At 29.3% G+C, this 25,990-nt stretch overlaps 1 protein-coding gene across 1 annotated transcript; it reads left to right on the top strand.

Moving 5' to 3' along the window:
* The first annotated feature begins 1,941 nt into the window (after nucleotides 1-1,941).
* LOC129919641 (allatotropins-like) lies at nucleotides 1,942-25,867 on the top strand. Its single transcript, XM_056000594.1, has 3 exons — nucleotides 1,942-2,269; nucleotides 25,210-25,452; nucleotides 25,517-25,867. The coding sequence occupies exons 2-3, from the start codon at nucleotides 25,217-25,219 to the stop codon at nucleotides 25,668-25,670; spliced, it is 390 nt and encodes a 129-aa protein (XP_055856569.1). The 5' UTR covers nucleotides 1,942-2,269; nucleotides 25,210-25,216; the 3' UTR covers nucleotides 25,671-25,867.
* The last annotated feature ends 123 nt before the right edge of the window (nucleotides 25,868-25,990 follow it).

Raw genomic sequence — 25,990 nt, 5'->3', positions numbered from 1 at the left:
ATTTCATTCAGTTATGTTTTAGTGAATAACGATGAGTAAAAAGGACGGGTGATATTTTCGAAATGGATTTAAATTTTGAACAACATTTTTTTCAGAATAAGGTTACTGCAACAATTTATATTAAATTAAATTTATATTGAACTTTAAATAATTATTTTAATAAATCTTTGATACTTATTTAAAAATTAAGTCAGTTAAAATTTTTTAATTATTTGCTTGCGATTTAATTTCATAGGTCACTGTGGTGTATGAGTAACATTTTTATTTCTATTATTAAAATATTTTAACGGTTACTGTTTTATTGCTGAATAATTCAGATGAGTAAAATTTGTTACGCATGGAAAAGTGTAACATCACACCGAATTTGAAGACAATTTAAAAGGACATGTGGTCTGTATTTTTATATCTTCTGAAGTAATTTATTTATTTGAGAAAAAATAGAGAAAACATTTTCTGGGATTTTCAAAAATAAAATTTTTTTTTCAGCCTTGCATTCGTATAAGCCTAGTCCATTCTTTAACCCTTACTTATTGTATGTTTCTACAAAATATGGTAGAAGTAAGAATTCGATTGTACTGATTTTAATCATTGCATTTTCGTGCTGAAAGTCATAATAAAACTGTTGTTGTACCATGTTCAAAATGAGGAAAAATGGCAAGCACAAACAAAACCCATATCACGTAACTTCTTCACAATATCCCACTTTTAAAATTGTTGCCTTTATCCAAGAAGTTTGAAATTGTCATATTGGAACAAAAATAACTAAAAACTAAAAACAATCAGTCGAATGTCAAATATTTAAAAATTTAGACAACGTAGGCCATTAGGTATAGGAGTCAACAAAGTATTTAATGTGAAAATTTGATTGCACATTCCTCGGAAAAACGGAAGTAATTCTATGAGATTTCATTATTTCATTCATATATTTGCAAGTGTGGAGTGACTTTTCAAAAAGAGATAAAATCATTTTTTATCATTTCGTAGAAAATCGAAAAAAAAAACTAAAAGCAAAATTGTGATTTTTCATACGATATTTTAATTTTTCCAGAATTGTGGATACTGTTTTCGTTCACTTGGGCTCGTTTAAGCGTTGGAATGTAGTTAGTATAACTGCGTACTTTAAGGTGAAAAGTGATTTTAACGGCTTTGGAAAAGTCACTTTATATCTATATAACGAATGCTTTTGATAACTATTTAAAAAAACATCATCTTTCCAAATTGACTGTTAAAAGGTTTATCAATGTAAAAAAAAAAAAAAACATTATAGAGAATAAACCAATTTCACTACTTAATAAATATCAAGTTTTTAAAATGATACCAGTTTAATTTAATTATATTAGACATTTATGCACTTTTAACGAAGTTAAAATTTTACAAATCAAAAATATTTTATAGATTTGATGAATCAATATAAAATTAAAACTTCAATTGATAAAACTTTCAAGCCTTTTTGGTCTCCGAAAAAATTACGAACCCCAGACCTCGAAACAAAACTTATCATAAAATCCATGCAAAACATAGACCATCGTCTTACAAAACCAATTCCCTACTAAATTGGCTCTATTTCTTTATAAAATAAATGCTTCGCACAAAATTTCCTTTACAAAAGCTTTTCTTCTTTCCTGGGGAAATATCCCAACAATATACAAACCATATCCAAAGACACCATCGAGAATAGAAACAAACAGCAACACAAAATGTTCAAGTTTCTTCTTTTGTATCTCCCAAAAAGCATCCCACAAAAAAACCCATAATCTTCAACCAATACGATTCCACTAAGTGGGTGTTAATTCTCATACGCATTCTTCTATACCTAAGTCCAAAGGACATCGTCCTCACTAAACTCAAATTCAAATATAAAAGAACCCGTCGCTGGTGTCCTTGCAACATTCAATCACTGACTTTGATACAGCGAACAACTTAAATACTGACATCAAACAAAAAAAAGTAAAATTTTCTAAATCAAAGGACATCGAAACGAGAGTTTTCTATTTTTTTATTTTTGAGAGCAATATCGTTATCTAAAAGAAGTGTAATTTGAAACAGTTATTGTGAACTTTGTTTTAAGAAAAATATTTTAAAGAAAAAAAGGTCCTGTCTCTTGTGTACCAGAGTCTCCTTAATTACATGATATCCTTTCTATATAAAATATAAACTACGCGAAGGACATTATAGTTCTTTATAGAGTGCATTCTCTTGAGTATTATTTTGTAATAAAATATCCTTTTGAACATCTTTTTTTTGTGTGATTTGAAAAAGTAATAACCAGGTGAGTGGGAAAATAAAGGATATATTTTTTTTAATTTTTTTTTTCAAGTTTAAAATGAAGTCAATATCTCGAGTAATTGACTTCCGTAAAATACAGCAGCAACATTGAAGGATCTATTAAGATTTATAACCAAGTGCGGTTGTTGCTGGGTAAAAGGAAGCATAATAAATTGCCTAGTTGGAATCCTTTTATTGTTCTAGCTTCAGGACAATATAAGGAGACAAAGTTCAAGTTTTAATTTACATTTTTAATCTCCTGTTCTTTCAAAACAGAGAGGATATATTTATAATGTGTGTGTAATGGATGGTTTAATGTTTCTAACCACCTCAACAAATATCCTGTTTTTTGATGGAATAATACTTCTTTCTTTTTTACCTGTATTTTATCGTGCGTCCTTTAGATGGAAAAGACAATAATTGTATTATTAATTGTGAAAAATGGGGAATCGTCATGATGTGTTTGTCGTTAATTTTAAAAATGGTTTTGCTTATCTTTCTTATATGTATGACATTTTGTTTTATTTGTTTGTTTATTTTTTATTTTTATTTCTGTTTACAATTGCTCCTTTTTTTTTAGAAAAATTCCCTTAGGCTCAATGAGGAAGTTAAAATATATTGCTCCCAATGGAGAGTGGGACAAAATAAATTTTGACAAAGAATATTATATTAATAAATATGATTAAAGAGGGTGTTTTTTCTTTCTATTTGACTTCATATTTTTAGTGTTTATATTTAGAATTTAAAAATTCTGTTTAGAAGTTTTTAACTTATCTTTAAATTAACTGGTCTGATATATTTCCCTTGAGGTATGTCTATATCCTAAGGGAATGAGGGAGTAATAAAACAAATTTGGCTAAAATTGAATAACTTTGAAAGCCACAAGTGAAAGTTATATCGCAATCTGGTGTGGTAATGAAATTTTAAGAATTCATTGTGGTTGATTTATTTCCGTTTAAAAAAAGTTTTTGTTCCTTACGATAACAAGGATGAATTCATGGATATGTTTTCTAAGAAAAAAAAGTATTAACCAATAAAAATCATCATTGTAATATAGTGCGTTTTGATTCTTTAGAAGTGATAGTTACCAAATTGTGTGGGTAACAATGTAAATTTGAGTATTTCCCATTCATTTCTTTTGAATGAGTGAAAATTTCTTTTATTAACACCCAATTGAATTCAACTAAATCAAAGAAGAAAGTTTAGAAGAAAGAATAACAGAAAGCAAGGAATTTTTTCTGTAGAAAATTGATATTGATCCTTGCATTGTAGGACGTGTTGATGGAAATCACATTGGGGTTATTGAAAAATGATATGGATATCTATTCATCCTTAAAAATACTTAAATTTTGAGAAAAATTCACAATTCATTGACGGATAGTGGGAGAACCATGTGTATTGGTGTGTTTACTGCGATAATACTCGTAGTTATCGTTACAGTTTTTTCTTTGAGAACCTAAACTTTCTAACGACTTTTGTTATTTTTGGATTGTTTCCTATTAATTTAACCAGCAGGTTTGTAATAATTTGTATTTTTGTCATGACGTCTGGTCTTTCGGACGTCAATGCTAAGATAAAATCTTACTTAAGCTAAAGTCTAATAGATAACAATTTAATTAACATTTAATCGAATTTCAGACAAAGTTTTATTCTTGGTCACTGTAGCGTATGTGTGATGTTGGTTTTTTTTCCTTGAAAAACTTTAACTTTTTTTTCATATTATTACCTTTTTGTACCTATCTTTTTTAATGGCAAGCATAATAGAAGAGTTAAAAATGAAGGACGACAAGAGGCAAGTATCTGCCTTTCGGTCTGTAAGAAACAATAGCCTAATGGATGGACGTTTGTAGCGTTTTAAGGTATCCTACAGATGGTTTTAATAAAAAGTTGAATGTCTTCAACGATTTTGTTGAAACAATAATTCAAATGTTAGTTTCTAGATAAAGGTTATCTTGAGATGAAAAAAAAAAACTTTTTTTTCGAAATTTATTTTTAACGTTAATTCAATTTCAACAATTTTATAAACACATGCATTTATACAGTTTTGAAAAAAAATTTTTTTTTGAAAAATCAAATTTTAGAAAACGAGAATTGAATTATTTTGAAATTATAGTTTTAAGTACATACTCATACAAAAAAATTATGTCCTAATTTTTTTTTTCAAAAATTAGTTTTTAAAATAACGGCAACGATTTTGAATTTGTATACAGGGTGTCCTAAAAGTTTACGTCGAAACGAAAACGGTAGATAGGGTAGGTGGTGACAGTTATCAGAAAAATAATAAAAAAAATCGCAGCCATATATTTTGGGAGTTATGGGCATTTGAAAAAAAGTCGAAAAAATGGTCACCCTGTGACGGTTTTTCATGTGCCGTGACTACAAATCTTAATTTTTCTCATTTTTTTCTTTTGTTACGGAACCTTGAATAACCCTGCTATCAAATGCATTCAAAAATTTTAACTCAGCTATATCAGTTTTAAAGAAAATATTACTTTTTTACCCAACTTAGTACTAAAAAATTTTACATGACTCTAATTCAATGAGCCGTAGTGTAAAAAAAAATCACTACAATGTTGCGGCAAGTTGCCTTAAAAGTTGGTGTGTTCAATTCTCTTTTCAAAATGGTATAACATTGTTGGGAATATTTCATTAATAACCGAGATAAAATTTTTTTTCTTAAGAAATCCGACTTTTTTATGAGGTAACTTTTCCATATTATTCAAGTTTTTGTATTCTGAAAGGTTCTGAAAGGGTACAAAACTTGAATAATATGGAAAAGTTACCTCATAAAAAAGTCGGATTTCTTAAGAAAAAAAAATTTATCTCGGTTATTTATGGAATATTCCCAACAATGTTATACCATTTTGAAAAGAGAATTGAACACACCAACTTTTAAGGCAACTTGCCGAAACATTGTAGTGCATTTTTTTTACACTACGGCTCATTGAATTAGAGTCATGTAAAATTTTTTAGTACTAAGTTGGGTAAAAAAGTAATATTTTCTTTAAAACTGATATAGCTGAGTTAAAATTTTTGAATGCATTTGATAGCAGGGTTATTCAAGGTTCCGTAACAAAAGAAAAAAATGAGAAAAATTAAGATTTGTAGTCACGGCACATGAAAAACCGTCACAGGGTGACCATTTTTTCGACTTTTTTTTCAAATGCCCATAACTCCCAAAATATATGGCTGCTATTTTTTTTATTATATTTCCGATAACTGTCACCACCTACCCTATCTACCGTTTTCGTTTCGACGTTAACTTTTGGGACACCCTGTATACTTAACTAAACCTCATTCGGAACCCATATATTCTTCACTTTTCACTTAAAAAAATATTTTTCCTGCAGCATAAAAATGTGCAAACACAATTTTCACTCAAAATTTTTCGGAATTATTTTTCAAATAGAGCTTTACGGTTTTGCAAAAATGCATAAAACAAGAAGTTCAATGATTAGTAGGATCTTTAAATATTATTATTATTATTATTATTATTATTATTAACTTTTCAGTTTAAAAAAAAACTTCTTTATTTTGAACCGGTTATATTTTTATTTATTTTATTTTTCGATATATCCTTTCACACAAAACTTAAATTTTCAAATAAAAACTAATTTTATCATATTATTGAAAAATTTTTAATATAAAAATTCTTAATAATTTTCTTTGGTAGAACGAAAAGAACATAACTGCAGAAAACTTCATTTTTCAGAATAGAACTTCTCACTTTGAGAGTGATCAAAAAGTATTTTGCAAAACTTTTCAACTTTTCGTTTCAATAATTTTCTCATCGCAAAATATAAGTTTTGCGGTTTCTTTGTCATTTTGTGCCTCTTCCTTGAATGATTTCACTTCTTAAAGAAATAAAAAAAATGAAAAGAAAGCTACCTATAATGCGCCTCATGTGTTACACCTTCCTATTACAAAGAAAAACATGTCTTTGTCTAGTCTATAGTTTAATATTAATTTATTATCAAAATGGGTCACTACGGCGTATGAGTAACTTTTTGTCTGTTAATGAACTGATGAAAATCAAATCAAACCAACTTGAATTTCATTATTATTTTCTGACCCTTTTAAATTTAAATAGGTTATTCAAAGTAATGCATTATTAAGGTGTTGCCGAATTTCTTAGAGAAAAGATTCTCCAGACAAATAGAAATTTTTAAAAGAATTCAAATAAAATAAAATATTCATAACTGACCAAATTTATTAATATTTAAATGTTAATTAATGGACCAAACCAAATAAACATTTAGGTTCTAACCTTTTAACATGTCTAATAGTTAAACTTGAAATCTTTGATTACAAAGATTCATGAAGAATGGGTGTTTTTAACCTTCTTGGGAAAAGTTTTGTTTTTTTTTTTTATTTTGAATTTAAATGTTTATAAGTTTCTTAAAGTATAAATTTCTTCTTACTTTCCTGAAAACTAATCCAAAGTTTAAATCAAAACTTACTCAAAAAATAAAACAAACCTCAAACATCTTTATTGTCTTCATAAATGTTTTACCCAAAAAAAAAAATTACCATAATTTTCATTCTCTTCCCTAAAAAAATGTAAACTCATGTCATGTTTAAGGTTTAAATAAATTTTATTTACATTTTTTTTAATGTGTTTTAAAATGTCATGTCCTTCACATTCTCTCATATGGAATTAAGCTTAATAATGATGATTCATAAAAACCTGATATGTAGAACATAATCACCTCATCTGCAAATTTAAGAGAGGTTCTTATTCTATGGAAAAGGTATTTCTCAACATTAAAATTCAAACCAGAGGTACTTTTAGGGATATTTTAACTTAATATAATAATGTTAAAAATTGTTATATCCTTATTTCTTAATGATGGGTAACAAATGTTGATGAATTCATGTTATGGTTAAATTTATGTATGCCTGTGGAAGTATTTATTTATTCCAAGAAGTAATGGTAGATAATACTTTGAATTTATACATAAACCATCTGATATTTTAAATGTTGTTAAGGAAGAGTAATCTATTGAGCCTTAAGCTGTAAGAGATTTTAGTTTTTAAATTTGAATAGACAAATTCTATACAACTATTTAAACGAAAGGGAAAGGTCAGGAAAGCATCATTATCATTCTTAGAAGTATTTTAATAGATACTTAATAGTTTTAGGTTATGTTCTATTAAAATAAATGCATCTTGTTACTATCATTTTCAAATCTGAAAATCAGAAACCTTGCTAGAGTTCTTGAACTCATTCCAGCGACTAAATTGTCCCTAGAACAAAATTGTTTCTGTTTTTTTTTTTTTGCAAACGGCATATTTTGTAAGTTAAAGTCAGTTTGCCTTCAACAACAAATTGGTTAGTTGTTGGGCAAATAAATATTTGAAAATATGTTGGTACTTTCACGCATTCATTTATGACGACCTTTTCAAGTAAAACAACCTCAAGAACAACCCTTAGGGCAAACATATATATTTAGATGAGCATATCAAAACAAACCTAGTATTTTAAAACTTTTATAGTCATTTCTGTATCCTGATGTCTATGATTTAGATAATAAAATAAAAAAAAAATACTTTTTTTTTGGGGTTAAAATTTATTCATATGTATGCATATTCTACGCGTTTTTTTTTTTTTTTTTTTTCATTTTCCAGTTTTACCTTTGAGGGTTTCCCAAAGTTTTTGGTAGACTAATTCAAAACCTTGCGAATATTGCAACTTGTTATCAGTCTGTTATGAATATTGTTTCGATTTGTTCAATTTGCCTACAGGTGAAATAAAGAAAGAAAAACGAAAAGATGTTGAAAGTTTTTTTTTTCAATTGGCTTCCTTATTTCAAAAATATTGTTTTATTTATATTTACTGAAAGCAAATTGTTGTTCTATAAATAAGTTTTTATTTCGTGTTGACTGTTGGTGATTTACTGTGGGTGATTTGCATTTCTTGTTAGTAAAAGTAAGGTAGAATTTTCGTATTGGATACATTTAATGCAATCATTATTGCCTTTATTCTTCATCATTCATCAATCTAAATCCATGCTAAATGTAAGAAGTGTATTTTTTAAAATTATTTTTGAATTTTCTTCAAGCAAGATCATGACTTTGACTAGCCGAATTTTAATTAGTTTTTCTCGATTTCTGAAACATTTTTAGAATTTGTAGGTCATTTTCAGATCATTTCATTGAATTTTGAAATTGAAATATATAAAAATTAATTAAAACCAAAAAAAAAAAAAAAACCAAAATGTTGCTCTACCGAAGGAATTATGCTAAAAAAAAACATAACATTTTGTTATTTTAACATTAATAACGAGATTTCAGTTATAGTTAATTTGGTTAGTTTTCAAAAAAAAATTACTTTTGAATATTTCGAACCGAAAGCCATTGTTTCAATATTCAATAAAATAACTTTTGAAGGTCGAAAATTGCATGCCACAAAACTGATTAAAATGTTAACAACAATGCGCTTATTTTAGTTTGTGTTTTAGGAATTATTTAGATGGAGATTATCGTCACCGCGTGACTTGGAAGGACTCGAAAAAAGACAATACAATTTATTTCCTTTCTTTCAATAATGAAAAATTTACACGCGAAGTCGCGCGGTGAGAACTTGGGAATTTAAAAAAAAGTTGTTTTTTTGTAATGATAAATATTATATGAACAGGTAATTGGAATTACAGTTTCAAAGTTCTTATAATATTCAGCCCGATTCTGAATGAAAGATTTCGGGGAATTGTGTTCGGGAGAAGTGCTCCCAATCAAAAAGCTTCTAAATTAAATTATGCTCACTTTTAATTTGTTTTTTTTTAATCAATTTTTAACTAAAAAGATCAATATCGAATACAATTGCCCGCGGGAGTTTTCATTAAGAACAGGCCTGATTTAGAAAGAGTCAATGTAAGCATTTTGCACACGTTGTGAGTCCTCAAGGATTAAACAATCTTCGTCTTTTTTTAATTCAAACTACCAGTCCACACCATATTTTTTAATCAATCGGAATTGTTAGTCTTTTGGATGAGACAAAAGTATACCTACATCCTACATATTTATGAAAACGTGAAGGTTCACGAATTTGGAACAAGTCGAATAATAAGCCCACTATCACGATGCCTTTGCTTTTTCTAAAAACCCCTGTGTTTAAACATTGTTTATTTTTAGTTTTTGATTTTCCCTCAAAAACTAATATAAATATTAACTAATAATAAATATTTGCAGCTTCTATTATAAAAATCAAATTAATATGAAAAAGATAGGATTTAAATAAAAACAAATGAGTTATAAATGCCACAGGTTGGACAAGTTATTGCCATTCGTAGTAACCATATATTTTTTTTTTTTGTTTCTTATATTTGGAAGCAATTATTTTCGAAAAAAAGCTTGTAACAAGTTTTAATTTTTGGATATAAGTCCAAAGTAAACAGGCCTATGCAGTTAGGTAGGTACAAAAATTACAAATATTTTTTTTTCAGATTTTCGTCAACAAAAAAGGGGTACCACTTGACGAAAAAAAATTGCATGTGTCTTAAAGTCCTAAAATTCCATCCAATGAGACATCAAAAGAAAGGGCTCTTTAAGTTCTATAAGCGATTGATACATACCCAAAAGTTCTTTTGAGGTCTGGTTGATGAGTTAGGTATTTGCAATCAAAATTCTTTTTTTTTTCTTGAATTTTGCAATTTTGGAAGCAGATATCTTTGGACAAAAGTCTCAAAAGATGTTTTGAATAAAAGAATTTCCTACAAACCCAACGAGTGAGACATCAAAAGAAAGGTCTTTTTGAGCTTTATTCATTTTGAGGTCTGGTTGCTGAAGTAACGCAAACCAGTTGTTTACTTGCAGTCTCATATGAAAAATTCTTTTTTTATCTATACAAAATAATTTCTTGATTTTATTTAAAAATAACTATTATAATTTTTTTTCGCAACAAAACTTTAACGAACTCATAGTTTAACGATTTATTAGACATGAAGAAAATTTTATTTAAAAGTAGCATCTCATTCACAATAGTATCATAATAGACAACCTACAATAGTTTAGTTTTTTAGACATTTGAAAATAAAAGTTATCTAACTTTAAAAATTCATCTTCCCAGATATCATATTTTTTTTTTTGTTTAAATGTTAACGTACAACTTTTTGTAACTTCTAATGCTTCAGATATAACAATTGTTTATTTTAAGAATTCAAAATGAAACGAAATAAAAAAAGTTTTAAGTATATATTAGAAAAAGTTCAAGTTTATTCATACCACCGTCAAATTACCAAGAAAATTAAAACTGTCTTAAAAACTACTTAGTTTCTCATAACTTTAGACGGAAATAAAAACTACATATTTCCCAACAAACTTCGCTGAATATTTAAAGTCATTTTTATGGCTAAAAAAATCTGTTTTTTAACATACCTAAATTTAATGTTTTTTCCGCTGCTTGAATATTAAACGAGGGACAGAATATATAATATTCAGCTATTCAGCGTAAGCTCAAATCTTGTCAGCAGTAATAATAAATAAAATATTATACAATTAGAACATAAATAAATACAAAAATACATATTCAGCTATTCAGCGTAAACTTAAAATTTGTAAGCACTCATATTTCTAATCACCAATTATAATTTTAAACTTAAATCAATTAAAAAAAAATATAAATTTTTAAAGCATAATTGAATCTCAAGTAGAAATCAACCTTTTACATTTTCAAAACGACACTTTTCTATTTCCTAAGATTTTCCAATAAAAAGGGTGAACCTACCTATTTTGTCTCTAAGCAACCTTTGGTAACAAGAAACCAATTTTATTTAAGGATATAATATGTCCTTAATTTCCTTAAAGTGGACGTGACAGATAATGAGTGCAACAGCCGTAACTTTGTGTCATTGTTGATATAAAGCACGTGCCTAAAAATGTTGTAGGTACACCGTTGAATGAACTGTTAAATTGATAAGACTTTATTTAACTTTAATGCTATATAACCACCTTTTGGCTGGTTGAATTAAAATCAAAACAATTCTATACTTTGACTACAGGAAAAATCCGTAAAAAGTTTAGGAAGGAGATGATAAGATTTTATGTGTTAAATACGACCTATCTTTTGGGACATTAATTTTATTTAAAATTAAAGAATACATTTGAGTTATTATTTGATTGCTGTATTTTCAATGTTTTGAGGACAAAAAATATTGTAAAAACTAAACAAAACCTGAAAGCATTCTATGAAGGTTATTAAATTGCTATCAATCTTATCATTTTAGGACCCTTTAAAGTCATAAAACGTTAAATTTTGTTTAACTCATCTGAGAATAATTTATTCGATTAAAATATCATCGCATCATGGTTACACATTTTCCAGTCTACGAACGAACAATGTCAAACCGACACCAACTAACCATCTGGGGTAAACCTCTCGAGGTTTACCAAATTTTGAATGTTTTTGCTTTGTTATGGATTTATTAAATAATCCTCTTGGTGTAACCAAGGATGTGATTTTCATTGGAAACGTTTAAGATTCTTTGTGTATCCTTTTTATGGAAATAGAAATTCTTTTTGTATGCCAATCAAATTCAATCAAACATATGGCAAAGGTAAATTGTCAAGAAGTTATTTGTTGACAAAGAACCTCTTCCGTGTCAAACATTAACACGTTTCTATTTGTGTTGTGTTTACAAGAAGGAGATAAATTTTGTATTCATATAACTCGGAAAAAGGTTCAAAATATTTTACAAGTTGGAATATTCTTGGAAATGAACTTTAATATCTTTATTTTGAAATTTTTTCTTAAATAAGAAAGTTCTCTTTTTAAAGTGGAAGGACAGTTTTAGACTGATTTAACGAATAAAAGATGCTTGGAGAATAACAATGAAAGATAGGTAGCCTGTGTGTCGTATTCCTCTTAAACTGGATGAGAATTTAATAAAATGCCTCATTGATTTCAGAATAGATTAAAGTGTGTGTATTGTAGGTAATAGCCAGTGGCGTATCCAGAAAAAATTTTGGAGGGGGCTGGAAAATTTTTCAAAAATTTTTTAAAGGGTAAATGTGCGAAAAAATTTTCATTTTTTTGTATTAATCTTTGATCGAGAGTTAAACGCTGTGCTGCGGTACTGAAAGTGGTATACCTAGTTGCATTATAGTGCTCTCGACAGATTAGTACAACTGTCTCCTCCTTTCACATTCAGAGTACCTAGTGTTTTTTCAAAGTTCTTGTGTCCCAAACATTTTACACAAACAGCAAGGAGTTGAGTCATCCTTAAAAAAAAACTCTTTATTTCGTTCGAGCTTTGTCATGTGCTGAATCCAAAACTGTTTACAGATTAATTTATATCACGTCAAGAGTTTTTGGGCTATGCTTATCAATATTTTCGTTATATACGACCATGTTCCGCAATTCGAACGAAAGTGAATTCAAATCACTTTTCAATTTCACGTGAAATGAAATATCAATATTCTTCATTTCGATCGGTTTCACTGTCACTGTCAAAGTGAAATTACTGCAATTCATTGGAAAAGGCCCTCAAATTCACGAACAGAAACATAGTGAATTGAATTCTAAATTGAATTGAAAATCTAAATGAGTGAAAAAATGCGGAACACTTATTTCCCTTTCGGCAAGTGAATACGCAAAAAGTGAAATTCAGAACGTGAAAGTCACAAAAACTAATTTTAAATGAAATTCTTTTTGATGTTTAATCCGAAATATATATGCTTTTTCGTAATATGTTGCTCTTTAATCCAAATCGGAAGCGCAATACTGCAATTTTCTTAAAGAAACCTGTTGACCACTTAGATTTTGAGATATCAAAAATTTCTATTTCCAATATCTTTGAGAAAAATATTATTAAAAAAAAAAGTAAATATTTGATCAAATACTGCGTTTTGAGATTGCATAAGAAGTTTTGCAAAAATTGTGATGTAATTGGAAGTCAAAATACTAAAAAAATTATCTATAAAGAATTCGGAATTGGACTGAAATCCGAAAAAAAAAATTATCACAATCCTCATCGTCAGCTAAGGCTCTTACTCAAACAAACCCAAACAGCCATTTCAGAATTTGGAGGGGGCTCGAGCATCTGTGCTGCCTCTAAGTCTCTAAGATTTACGAACAAGTTTCTGTTAATCATGTACATTATGATGAAATCAGCTAAATAAAAACATGATCTTGAAGGCTTGGGGGGGGCTTGAGCCCCCTGAGCCCCCCCCTCAATACGCCACTGGTAATAGCATTTTCACATAGTTCATCAGGGCTGAATTGGCTGCAATGAAAAATATATAGGCCCTTACTATTCATTAATTTTCCACTGCTTAGTGGAAGGTAGAAGGACGAAAACTCAATCTATTCAGCTATTCAGAATGAGCTCAATACTTATTAGCAGTAAAAATCAAACAAATGTTATGCTACAAAACATCAAAAAATGTGAAAAAAAACATATTCAGCTATTCAGCATCAACTCAAAATTTGTAAGCAATCATATTTTAAACTAACAAATATAATTTTAAACCTAAATCAATTTAAATAGTATTAAAAGACTCTAAATATGTCCAGCATAATTGAACTTCAAATAGAAATCAACCTTTAACGTTTCAAAAATGACACTAGACGTTAACATAGTTAATCTCGATTGACCGTTAATATGCCACCTCTTTAAATTTTCCACACTGCATGAAAAAACATATTCAGCTATTCAGGATGAGCTGAATACTAGTCAACAGTAAAAATTGAACAAATATTATACTATAAGAACATAAATAAATGCAAACAAAACTTATTCAGCTGTTCAGCATAAACTCATTGTAAGCACCTCATATATTAAACAAACAATTATAATTTTAAACTTAAATAAATTTAAAACTACATAAATCGAACAAATAAGGACATGGCATAAGGACATAAATAAATGCCAAAAAACTTATTCAGCTATTCATCATAAGATACAAATTTGTAAGCACTCATATTTCTAACTAACAATTATAATTTTAAACTTAAATCAATATAAAATACATATTAAATGACCTTAAATTTATCTGGCATGATTGAATTTCAAGTAGAAATCAATATTTAACTTTTAAAAATTTCAAGTTTTTCCAATTCAGTCTCCATGTCCATCGAAATTCAGTCCTAAACCTCACCCATATAACTTGGCTAATCCCAATGGACAATTAAAATATCTCCACCATGAATAAAATAGGTGTATAATACATACCATTTAAACTATCTTATCTTTATGCTCACATTCAGATAAGAATTTACGCTTGAAGAATTTTTACGATTGTTTAATAATTGAATTTTTGTTGGTCAATATTGAGATTCAAATATACTAAATACTAAAACCACAAAATATGCATCAATTGTGCGGCTTAAAATGGTTTTCTTAGATTAAATAAATTCGTGATGAGCAATAATTTTGCGGTTAAATATTGTTTGCTCAGATAATAAACTTTTTCAAATAGATTATTATCTAACTTTTCTATTAAAACAGTTAATTGTTTGAGTTTTGAAATTCAAAAAGCATCATCTTAAGGTTGCACAACTTTTTTTTTTTTTTTGATCATGTATCTCCAAATTGTAACATGAATGGAAAATTGATTGCACTCGTAATTTTATTGTTTCATATTCTTGTGGTGTGTAAAATAACTAAGACGTTTTAATTTATGCAAATTCAATTTATTTGTCTATAAATTGCGTATATAGGTTATTTATAACTTTTCATATAAACTGTTTTTGGTTAGTGGGCTTACGTATTGTGTGAGAAGGTATAAAGGAGAAAGCATTTGAGCACTTGTTTATTAATTCAATGCCTATTGTCTTGTGCAGTGCATGTTGTAAAAGTTTGTCTAAGGTAGTGTTTGGGAATACTGAAATAGAATTAAGGACAACAATGGTTATAAGCTGCAACTGCAAATAAATGTTAGAGATAAGATTCATTATAATCTTGAGAAAAATTTTAAAGGTTTTTTCTAATTTATTAGAAAAAAAAAATATATACCGCACCGCCGCCGCCGCACCGCAACATAACCGCAGCACTTAATTTTATGTGGTGTTGCGGTACTTGTAACATTTATCACATATTTTTACTAAGTCGGGGCTAGCTTGCGGCTGTCGGTATTTCGGCCTTGTAAAGCCCGTACGGCGGCGGCGCCGTTGTTGCGGTGTTGCGGCTAAATAAATATTTATACAAGAGCAGATTTAAGCTTCTAACCCTGAAACAGTACAGGTTATAGAAAAATTTTGGTTTTAGGCTAACAAATTTATACAAAGTCCTCTTAAACATTAGAATTCACAGTGTATTTATTGACAAACATTTTTTTCGTCTTGGAAGGGTATCTGACTGATTAACCGAAGTGTTGTATTGTACGTGGGTGAAACCCATTTGGACAAAAGGTCACTTAAACTTTTTTAATAGATCATCTCAAAACAAAAAAAGCATGGAACAAATTACTCGTTCATCGTTCATTCAACTTTGTTTTTTTTTTTAAAGAACTCAATATTTTGCAAAATAAAATGAACTAACTTGATTAAAAATACTGTAGGTACATTAATAGATATGTACTTGATATTGAGTTTTTAAAAATATTATTTCCCAAACAATTTCATTGAATTTACAACAATAGCTTAATATTAATATTTGAAAAAAAAAAAAAAACTGTAGGTGTACAGAATGAGAGACAAGTTCTTAATTAACTTGGAGCAGTTTATCGATTGTTTTATGCTACCTATTGTCATATCAACGATGACAATTTTTCAATAAAAATATATTAGAAATGCAATTTATGATTAAGATTTTTATTTTTGTATTTTGTATAGTCTTTGTATTCAACTTCAATTAAATCTTTCATCAATTGGAGCTGAATGAATGAGAAATAAAAAATTGAAAGAATAAAAGCAAAACTTCTTACTTGTAAAACAACGTAGAACTTAAAGGCCATGAAATTGGCTGAAAGTATCAGACATGTACCTAATTATTATTTTATTGCCGTACGCCTTTGGCCAAAGTCCTATATAATTTTGGCTTATCTTCTTTTATGGAAAAAAAAACTGAAACTTTCAAAGTGCTGTAGGTACTTAAGCCTTTTTAGGCCTACGGAGTTGCTGTTGCACTAAAATTGTTGTTCTTTTTTAATCCAGAAATTATCAAAAACTATTTAAAACTTCAAGCTCTTGAAAAAAACTTCCTAGTTTGGTCACCTTTTTACGAATATCATTATTATAGAATTGAAAACGTTAAAAGAAGATTTATTCGCTTCGCTTTGCGTGTCCTTCCTTGGGAAGACAAATTCAATTTACCCCCTAATCATGACCGCTGAATCTTATTAGATTGCAACCCTTAGTCGAACTTCGACAAATAGCCCACATACTCTCTGTCCATTCATTGCTTTTAGGCAATATTGACTCTGCTTTCCTTCTGCGAGAAATCAACCTTAACACAAATTATGATTTCTTCACTTCCACCCATCATCGAATAAATCTATGTTCAGTTCGCACTCGAATGACACTCGTTTGACATTTAACAAATAACAACTCTACGCAATACCCAATTGCATCAATTTATTCTACACATGTGCCTCCTAGAACATTGCTTTCAGGGAAAGTGGAATACAAAAATGATGGCACACTATAGTTTGCCTTTTGGGAAAAGATGATCCTAGAAGGAATTTAAAACCATAATCTCATAATCTTATTTTCCAAATACACCAAAAATGTGTTAAATATCTTTAATTTACTTGTTATTGGTTTAATTTACTTGTAATTGATTTTTGTAAATGTTTTGTAACTGTTTCATAATAGTAAATAGAAATAAAATGCACCACAGGGTGACTGGGTCGCACGAACTTGCTCTTAGAACTAAATACTTTTTATATACAAAGGAGATGGCACATTTTTGGGCCCAGTGTGTTCACTAACGAAATTGGTATCAAATGAAAGTTGACGGTAAGCACATTACGTGGGTAAAATATTTTCAAATTCGTACGTGGGGTTTTGGAGATATTTGAGTTTGAAGTTTCGGATTTCAGAATCAAGATTTCAGCAATTTTTTCGAACAATTAATCGTAGAATGCGTAATTATGGATGCACAGAAATAATATTGGTATCAAATGAAAGGTATTTCTCTTGTCTATAAATCTGTATCAAAAGTTTTTTTTCTTTGTTTAAAAAAATAATACATATTAGGTATTTACTTCTCAAAAGGTGATTTTTTTTAAGCGAGGCATTTGGCGCATCGAAATATCGAAATATTCAGTGGTGACATGTACTTTTTTTGCAATTTTTGGATAGTTTAATGTGTTACCTTTAATTCAATATATAAAAAAGTTCTATAAATCATACAAAAACCTTATAATAAGCAAAATACACAAAAACGCGCTGAAATATGCATATTAATTAAAAGAATAGAAACTATAGTTCAGTCAATGGGGGAAAAATCCGAAAAAAGTTGTCACGTCAGCTAAGTTTGAATGCAGTATTGAAGAGTGGTTTATCCCAAGTACAAATCTCAGATTGCGTATTGTTTGGTCTTGTGGGGCGACCGCCATTTTGAAAAATGCATTTGTCTCAATATCTCGAGAACGACTGGTCGGACAAAAAACTAGACAGGACTTTTTAGATTGGAAATTAATTAATCTTTCTTTTTTTAGTACATCATTTTTCTCTAAGAGTTATAATTTCAGAGTAACAGTACCGCAAATTGTGTGTTTTTTGATATTTTGAATATTTTAAACAACCCTTAGAGTTAAGTGCGGGATTACTGAGAATGAGATACTTTACTCGCAAAGTATAACTCTTAGAGAAAAATGATGTACTAGAAAAAGAAAGATTAATTAATTTCCAATCTAAAAGTCCTTACTAGTTTTTTGTCCGACCAGTCGTTCTCGAGATATTGAGACAAATGCGTTTTTCAAAATCTCGGTCGATCCACAAGACCAAACAATACGCAATCTGAGATTTGTACTTGGGATAAACCACTCTTCAATACTGCATTCAAACTTAGCTGACGTGACAACTTTTTTCGGATTTTTCCCCCATTGACTGAACTATAGTTTCTATTCTTTTAATTAATATGCATATTTCAGCGCGTTTTTGTGTATTTTGCTTATTATAAGGTTTTTGTATGATTTATAGAACTTTTTTATATATTGAATTAAAGGTAACACATTAAGCTATCCAAAAATTGCAAAAAAAGTACATATCACCACTGAATATTTCGATATTTCGATGCGCCAAATGCCTCGCTTAAAAAAAATCACCTTTTGAGAAGTAAATACCTAATATGTATTATTTTTTTAAACAAAGAAAAAAAACTTTTGATACAAATTTATAGACAAGAGAAATACCTTTCATTTGATACCAATATTATTTCTGTGCATCCATAATTACGCATTCTACGATTAATTGTTCGAAAAAATTGCTGAAATCTTGATTCTGAAATCCGAAACTTCAAACTCAAATATCTCCAAAACCCCACGTACGAATTTGAAAATATTTTACCCACGTAATGTGCTTACCGTCAACTTTCATTTGATACCAATTTCGTTAGTGAACACTCTGGGCCCAAGCTCCATAGAAAAATGTGCCATCTCCTTTGTAAATGTATAAAAGAAAACTTAAAATTAGTTCTTCAAAAAAACAACACCTTAATTGAAATTGAGCTCCAAAAACAGTATTCAGTTTAATTTCTTTTACAAAGATGAATTTGCATAAAAAAATTTTCAAAATCCTTAGAGAAGTTTTAAATTTTTTTTTTTTTTTTTGAAAAAAAAAACTTAAAAACAAATTTGGTATGTCAAGTTAAAGAAACTTATAATCAACACGTAAAACAAAAAATTCAAAAAAAAAAATCAAAGTCACGTTTTCGAAAATTTAATTTTTCAAAAAAAATTTTTTTTAAATCCTAAATTTTGGATCGGGTCAAAATTCTGGCTTCAAAATTCTACTTTTTTAACAAAAATTCTGTTTTTCAAAATTCTGCTTTTTTCTATTCTGCTTTTCAAAATTCTGCCAGTCTTATACTTAAACAAAAAAATTCTGCCAATTCTGTTTTTTTTTATAGCATATGCGCTGACTAAAGAAAAATACACCTCATCAATGTAATTCAACATTGGTACTTTCCTAAATTTTTTGTTTAAGTGTCGCAAATATTTTTTAAAATGCATAGACTTTGTTTGACAAATTAAAAAATTTTAAATTATTTTCGGAAATGTTTAGTAGGTACTTATTAAAAACCTTTTCTTAATATTTTCAAATTTATTCATTTATAAAACAAAAATAATTAATATGCATTCAAAGAATGACAAATTATTTAGGTAAGTAATCAAATAAGCAGATAATTTTTCAAAAAGATGATTTTACAGAATTTTGCAAAAAATTAAAAAAGGGTTTGGAAAATTTTAAAAAGCGCGCGCTTTTAACATTTTCCAAACCCTTTTTTAATTTTTTGCAGAATTTTTAAAGCTGAATTTTGACAAAAGAATTTGGGATATAGTTTGAAATTAAAAAAAAAGGTTTAATGGGAGGTACCGTAAATAAGGATTTTTGAAAAAAAAAAAAAATTCATGAAAAGGTTGACATTGTTCAAAAACTAATATTTTAAATCGTAGGAGCCGTTTTTGAGAAAATTAAACTTTTCCAAAAATGGGTATATGAGAGGTTCCGTTCTTTTTGGCCCAAAAAAATTAATTCCAAAAATCCCTCTGTACAAGACCCAAAAACTGCCCATGTGCCTATCCGTTTAGGCTGTAGCTCCTTACACATTCCGACTGACATCCTGACAGACAGACGGACTTTCGAGACCCACTTTTTTCGCATTCACTGTCATCGTAATATCATGAAATATTTTTATCTCAACTTTTTTTACGAATGCATAACTTGAAATATAGTACCTATATCGCAAGTAAAACTGGGAATTCACATAACGGTATTTTTCAAAAAATCTGAGAGTGATTGAAAAATTTAAAGTACCTACACTACACCTACATTATAATATTCTTAACCACGAGTGCGACAACATACCCCAAGATCACCACCTTAAAACTTTTCTGGGAAAAGATTTCGTTAAAATTGAAGTGGCCGCCTGGGAAAAAGTCAGTCAGAAAAAGTCATTTTATTTTTTGTTTCGATGGCAAACTGAACGTTTATAATTAAATTCTTAGACGTTGTAAACGAATCATTGGCTTTTTGGGACCAATTACAGATCTTACTGTCTCTTCGAAAAAAAAAACGCCCTTTCACCAATTTTTTTTATTATGAAAACTCATTATTCTTGCTTTCATAAGGTTGCCCATTAATTTTATTTTCACTAAAAAATAACACCCTTTTAACTATGCTATTCTTAAAAGTAGCACCATTGCTGAATTTCAACAGGGTACCATCATTATTACTAAGTTTTTTTTTCAATATACCCACATGTTCTCTACGCCTAAAAAAACACCCTTTAACATGAAAAAATTGATAGACTTATTTTATTCGTAATACAACGTTTTTAATAAATTTCGTATTTCCCTAAAAAGCCCCTTTCACCTAAAATATTTTTATAGACTGCTTAAATTCTTGGTTTCTGTTATATAAATGAAACATTTTAGTTTGTACCAATTTCTGAATTTCATCATTTCTTAAAAAAAAACACCCTTTCACTCAAGGTAATTTGATAGGCCCTTTAGATTAGTTCTAATAATAAAAGAAAAGTTTTCACAAATTTTAAAAAAACTACAAAATTTACGTTATCTTTTTTGATACCTTTCTTACACATAACTCAACCCCTAAAAAAAAAAACACCCTTTCACCAAAAATACTTTTAAGAACTTTATGAATCCCTTTTGTCCCTGATTTATCTTAAACCTGTCTATTTTACCTGTACTATTTTGGTGCAAACAAAATTTACTTCCAATAAGTAAGGAAATTCTTGATTTTCAAAAAGACACTTTTATTAAATTTTAAATCATGATAAATTATTTTGACTTCTTCCCACTAACGTCAAAAGATATGAAGCTGTGTTTTCATATTTTTCCTGGTAAACATTAAGCTACTAAGTATATCCCAAGTGTCTATTTCTGAGATTTTTCTTAACATCCTTTCCTCCCCGGATGTACACGAACCTAGCATACATTTATCTATTTATTCCCTTAGGGATGTTTAACCAGGCGATATAAATGAATTAAGGATCCTTTCCTGTTATATTATTAAGAATAGAGACAGATTAACTTTTAACCGAACAACGGAAAAAAAAACATACTATCTATTCATGGTATAATAGAGTTGTCCACTTTTGTTTTTCAAGAATTTTCTTTTTTTTTCGGTCAATGTCATTTTTGCTAAATAAGGAAAAGGATTCTTTCATTATCCTGGTTGGACCATATATTTTGAGCTCGATTAAAGCCAATTAATTTTATCAATGTTGTCAGACGATGACAACAAGTGTTTTAACTTTCTTTATCATCTTTACAAGACTAAATTAGTGTGGTTAAGGAATTATGGTTGAAGAAAGGGAAAGCATTTTTAAATGAGTAGGTACACTTTCTTAACAGGATTATTTCAAGAAAAAGCCTTGACTATAATATGAACGTTAGTAAAGGAAAAAGGTGTTTAAGCTTTCTGTAATAACTACTCCTAAGAGAATTAAAGGTGTACCTTTATCATTCATTTCATATATGTATCTACTGCATTTTTAAAAGCATATCCGCTTATACTTTAATAATAGGAATCTTATAGGAGCAATAAGTAGATAAATAAATATATTGTAGACTGACTCTGCTAAACGAGGCTCGTATTTTGGATTTGAGTTCGCTTGAAGATTAAAAATTTAAATTTTAAAACTTATGATTTCAACAAGTCATTAAGTTTATATTTCTCGGATTTGTTGCAAGTTCCTTTTCCTATTACAAATCAAATCCCTCTTTTACAAATTCTCCAAAGGTACAAACAACTAATTTCCTTATGGTCTTATTACGCTCAAAAGTTTACACAATCTACAAGACAATCCCTCAGACATTGACCTACTATATATGGACTGCTAGTCGTTTGACTTTTCCATAGAAAAATTGAAAAAAAAAAAATGATTCCACATCTTTCTAGCTCTACTAGCGGTATAACCTTAGTCGGCGAAAAGAGGAAACTTTTAGTGAATGACATCTGTCGTTAAAAGGTAGTGCTTTCTCTGTTTTTCTATATTTGTTCCTTTCGCACTTCGTCAAAAATGTTGCACTTATTCTCCGCTTTTTTTTAGGGCGCTAGTATCGCGAAGAAACAAGTGGAACCAACCTGAATATGCTTCTAGCAGTCCATATATATTAAGTCAATGCCCTCAGATATTGTCTTATTGTTCATAAAGGAAAAGGGTGACCAAACCAGTTTGTTTGTTCAAAAAGTTACAGTAAATAAATAAATTGACTTCTATTCGACGTAAACAGTGAGTAAAAACGTTATAAAATTACACCAAAAATTCCAAACCGTGACTTTGACCTTCAGGTGTGGAATTTTGTTTTGGGTGTCGTTTTTTTAGTGAACTATAAGTTTAGTACTTATATTCAAAATCAATTTCGAAACTTTTGTCAAAAGAAATCTTTTTGCTTTTGATTTTCGATTTTGATTTTCGTCATTGCTGAAAAATGTTCAAAACAACATTGTTGAACTGAATATACCAAAAGATAGCTCTGAATTTTCTGAATTGTTTGCATTAATAATATTTTTTACGAATTTTTCGACTTACGAGGTTATGAAGTTTAACCGTCGATATATTTTACCGGTACAACCAGTGACTACACGAACAGATCCATAATTTACCGGGGCGACTGGGATTTTCCCGGGGCAGTCAATGTTTTAAATAGTGTCTTATCATGAGATATAAAGCAGGGATATTCGTTACTTTAGCGGTTTTTGACTTTACTAGAAAAACATGTGAGTTTAACGGTGTTACCTATGCTTTTATTTAGCCAGTCGCTAAACTTCTTAATCTTAGCAGGGTAGCCACTAATTGTATCCTAACGAAATTCACATTTTTACAGAATTGACATTACCTATATAATATGGTTTTCGAATATATCAAATCAATACCGAACAATTAGCAGTCAATTTTTGAAATGAAGGTGCCTAAAATTGTGGAGGGGCTTGTTAATCCTTCAAATTAATTCTAGGATAAACAAACAAATCTTCAATTTAAAAAGGGTGGTAACCATAACACTTTCAAAAATCTATCAACGTTTTCCTCAACTTCTTTCCTTCATCACCGCCCACATTTACAATATCCGTTCTTTGTGAATTCTCATTCAACCTAGGTGCTTTGTGATTCACACTATTAATTAGGAAAACAAAGTAACAATTACTCTGTATTTATCATCATTTCTCTTTCCTCCATAACTTAAAAAGTTGATAAACTGTTTCACTCCATCTGGTCATAGTTCATCATTCAAATTGAATTTTAAATTTTTCCACCAGAGGGCTTTAGCTAATTAGAATAAAAAACTGTTGAAATATAATAATAAGAAAAGCAAAACATAGCGCCAAAAGCATTTTAACTGGAGCTTTGAATCAAGAAAAAATCAGCTGACCGTGCTGATTTATGAAAAGTCAAGTTTATAAGTTTTGACAGCTGGGGGGTTGACATTTCTTAAACCAACAATAAATGAAAAAGTTTCTCCACAGACTCTCATAAAACAATAATTATCAGAAAAAAAAACTAAGCCTTGTGTAAACAAGGTTAATTAATTAAGTGGAAACAAAAAAAAAACAATATTGTCAACTGACTCAGATAATACACACAGAATGTTTGAACAGATTTCCCATAGATGGGGTGGACGGACATTGCGCATTCAGGACACATGATTTAGGCTTTATTAGCGGCAACATCCCACTCATTATAACACAAATGTTGTATATGGATGATGAGCGCACATCCTTCCTTGATTAAGCTAGATTAAGTTTTCTTCATAGTTATGGTCGATGTTGCTAAGTATCCATAATACAAAGTTCGGAGAAGTCTCGACTCCGGGCAGACATAATAAATATATCCTGTTATAAGTGTGTTGGGGATATATTTGGTTATCTCTGTTTAACTAAGAGAATAGTAAATTATAATCCGGATAACTTGAAATGGGAAATTGTGTGGGATAAAGGTGATTTCCTTCGGCTTATAATTGCTTGATTCTTATAATAATTTGAATTCAATTAAGAAGAGTTACAATTGGATTTTAATATGCAAGAAGAATATAGTTGGTGAACTTTTAAAACATTTTTTAAGGGTTAAGGGAGACGGACACAATCCCAAAATTTTAAATCCAGAAAACCCAGCAACCCGAAAATTCAGAATCCCTAAAACCCAGAATCACAAACTTTTCATTTTATATAATTTTTCGGGAATTCGTTATCCCATTTGGGATTCTGGGTTTTTTGGATTTTCAGGATTTTGAATTTTCGGGATTCTGGGTTTTCTAGATTTTGGATTTTCGGGATTTTTGATTTTCGGGATTTCGGATTTTCGGGATTCAAAGTTGCTTTGGTTTTATATGACAGATTGATAAAATATACCAGTTCTTATCCGCATCCCTCGAGTCCGTCATATATGGATCCGTCGACGTTACGGATTAAACAGCAGTCACAGATAGCGTCACAGTAAACCAGAGTCCTAGATATCAGACTACAATGAAAACCAAAGTCTGATAACACACGTCAGTTTAAGGCTGAGTGCACACATGTGCCTTTTTTTGACGCATGATGTAGTCATTTTATTCTACAGGAACCTCAATCACGAGTTCGGTGACGCTGCGTTGTTTTGGAAACCTGCTAGTCTTATTTGCTGCATCGTCACCACAGCTCATCGTCACTGCACGAGTTGTACATAACAGTAGATCTGTACAGTCAATAAACCTAAACCAAGCCTGAGATAACACACGTTACTTTAAACCACAGTCTGAGATAGCAGACGTCACTATAAGCCACACTCACAGAGTGTAGACCTCGCTATAAGTATATTATATTATTTTTTTTTTATTTTTCAGCTACAATATGTCAACATTCAGCAGAACACTTCTTATCACGATGTCAATTTTATTGGTTCTCAGTTTTGTTGATGCTGGCCCGTTTACACTGACATTTCCAATGTCAGTGAGAAATGGACGACAAATTCGTGCCCCTTTTAAAAATCACGAAATAATGGTTGCTCGTGGATATGGTAAGAGGGATGGATCGATGAGTCGAGACAAGATGTCCAGCAATAGTTTGGAAGACCTCGATGATGAAAGGTTAGTCCTTAAAAATTTGACATACCAATTGAAAAACAGAAATATAATTTTAAATCTATTTTAGTATTCCAATTGATTGGATGGCACATGAATTGACAGCGAATCCAGCTCTTATTCGATTACTGCTTCATAGATTTGTTGATATTAATCATGATGGTGCGATAAGTGCACGAGAATTACTTGGAAATTCACAAGATGGAGCAACTGATATTTATTAATTTATTTTTTAAATAATCTCATAAATATTTCTTAAAATAAAAAAACAAACAAACAGCTTAAAATCTATAAAACTACACAACTGTGTAAATGTAAAAAAAGGCCTCCGAAATGATTTAAAAATACTCTTTATCTAAAAAACCATTAAAAATATTCTATTTATGGCTGGAAGAATATTCTTAATGGCAAAAATATTTATATATCTTTCAACTTTATTTTTTTTATTATTAAGAAAAAAAAAAATATATATTATTTGTTTGTTAAATTAAAAAAAATTGCTATTTGATATACGTTATTTATTTAAAAAAAATTATATTTACTG

Source organism: Episyrphus balteatus, chromosome 4 (genome assembly GCF_945859705.1).
Source record: "Episyrphus balteatus chromosome 4, idEpiBalt1.1, whole genome shotgun sequence".
NCBI classification, from domain to species: domain Eukaryota; kingdom Metazoa; phylum Arthropoda; class Insecta; order Diptera; family Syrphidae; genus Episyrphus; species Episyrphus balteatus.
Note: the sequence above shows the minus strand (reverse complement) of the source record. Positions and strands in the feature narration are given on the sequence as shown.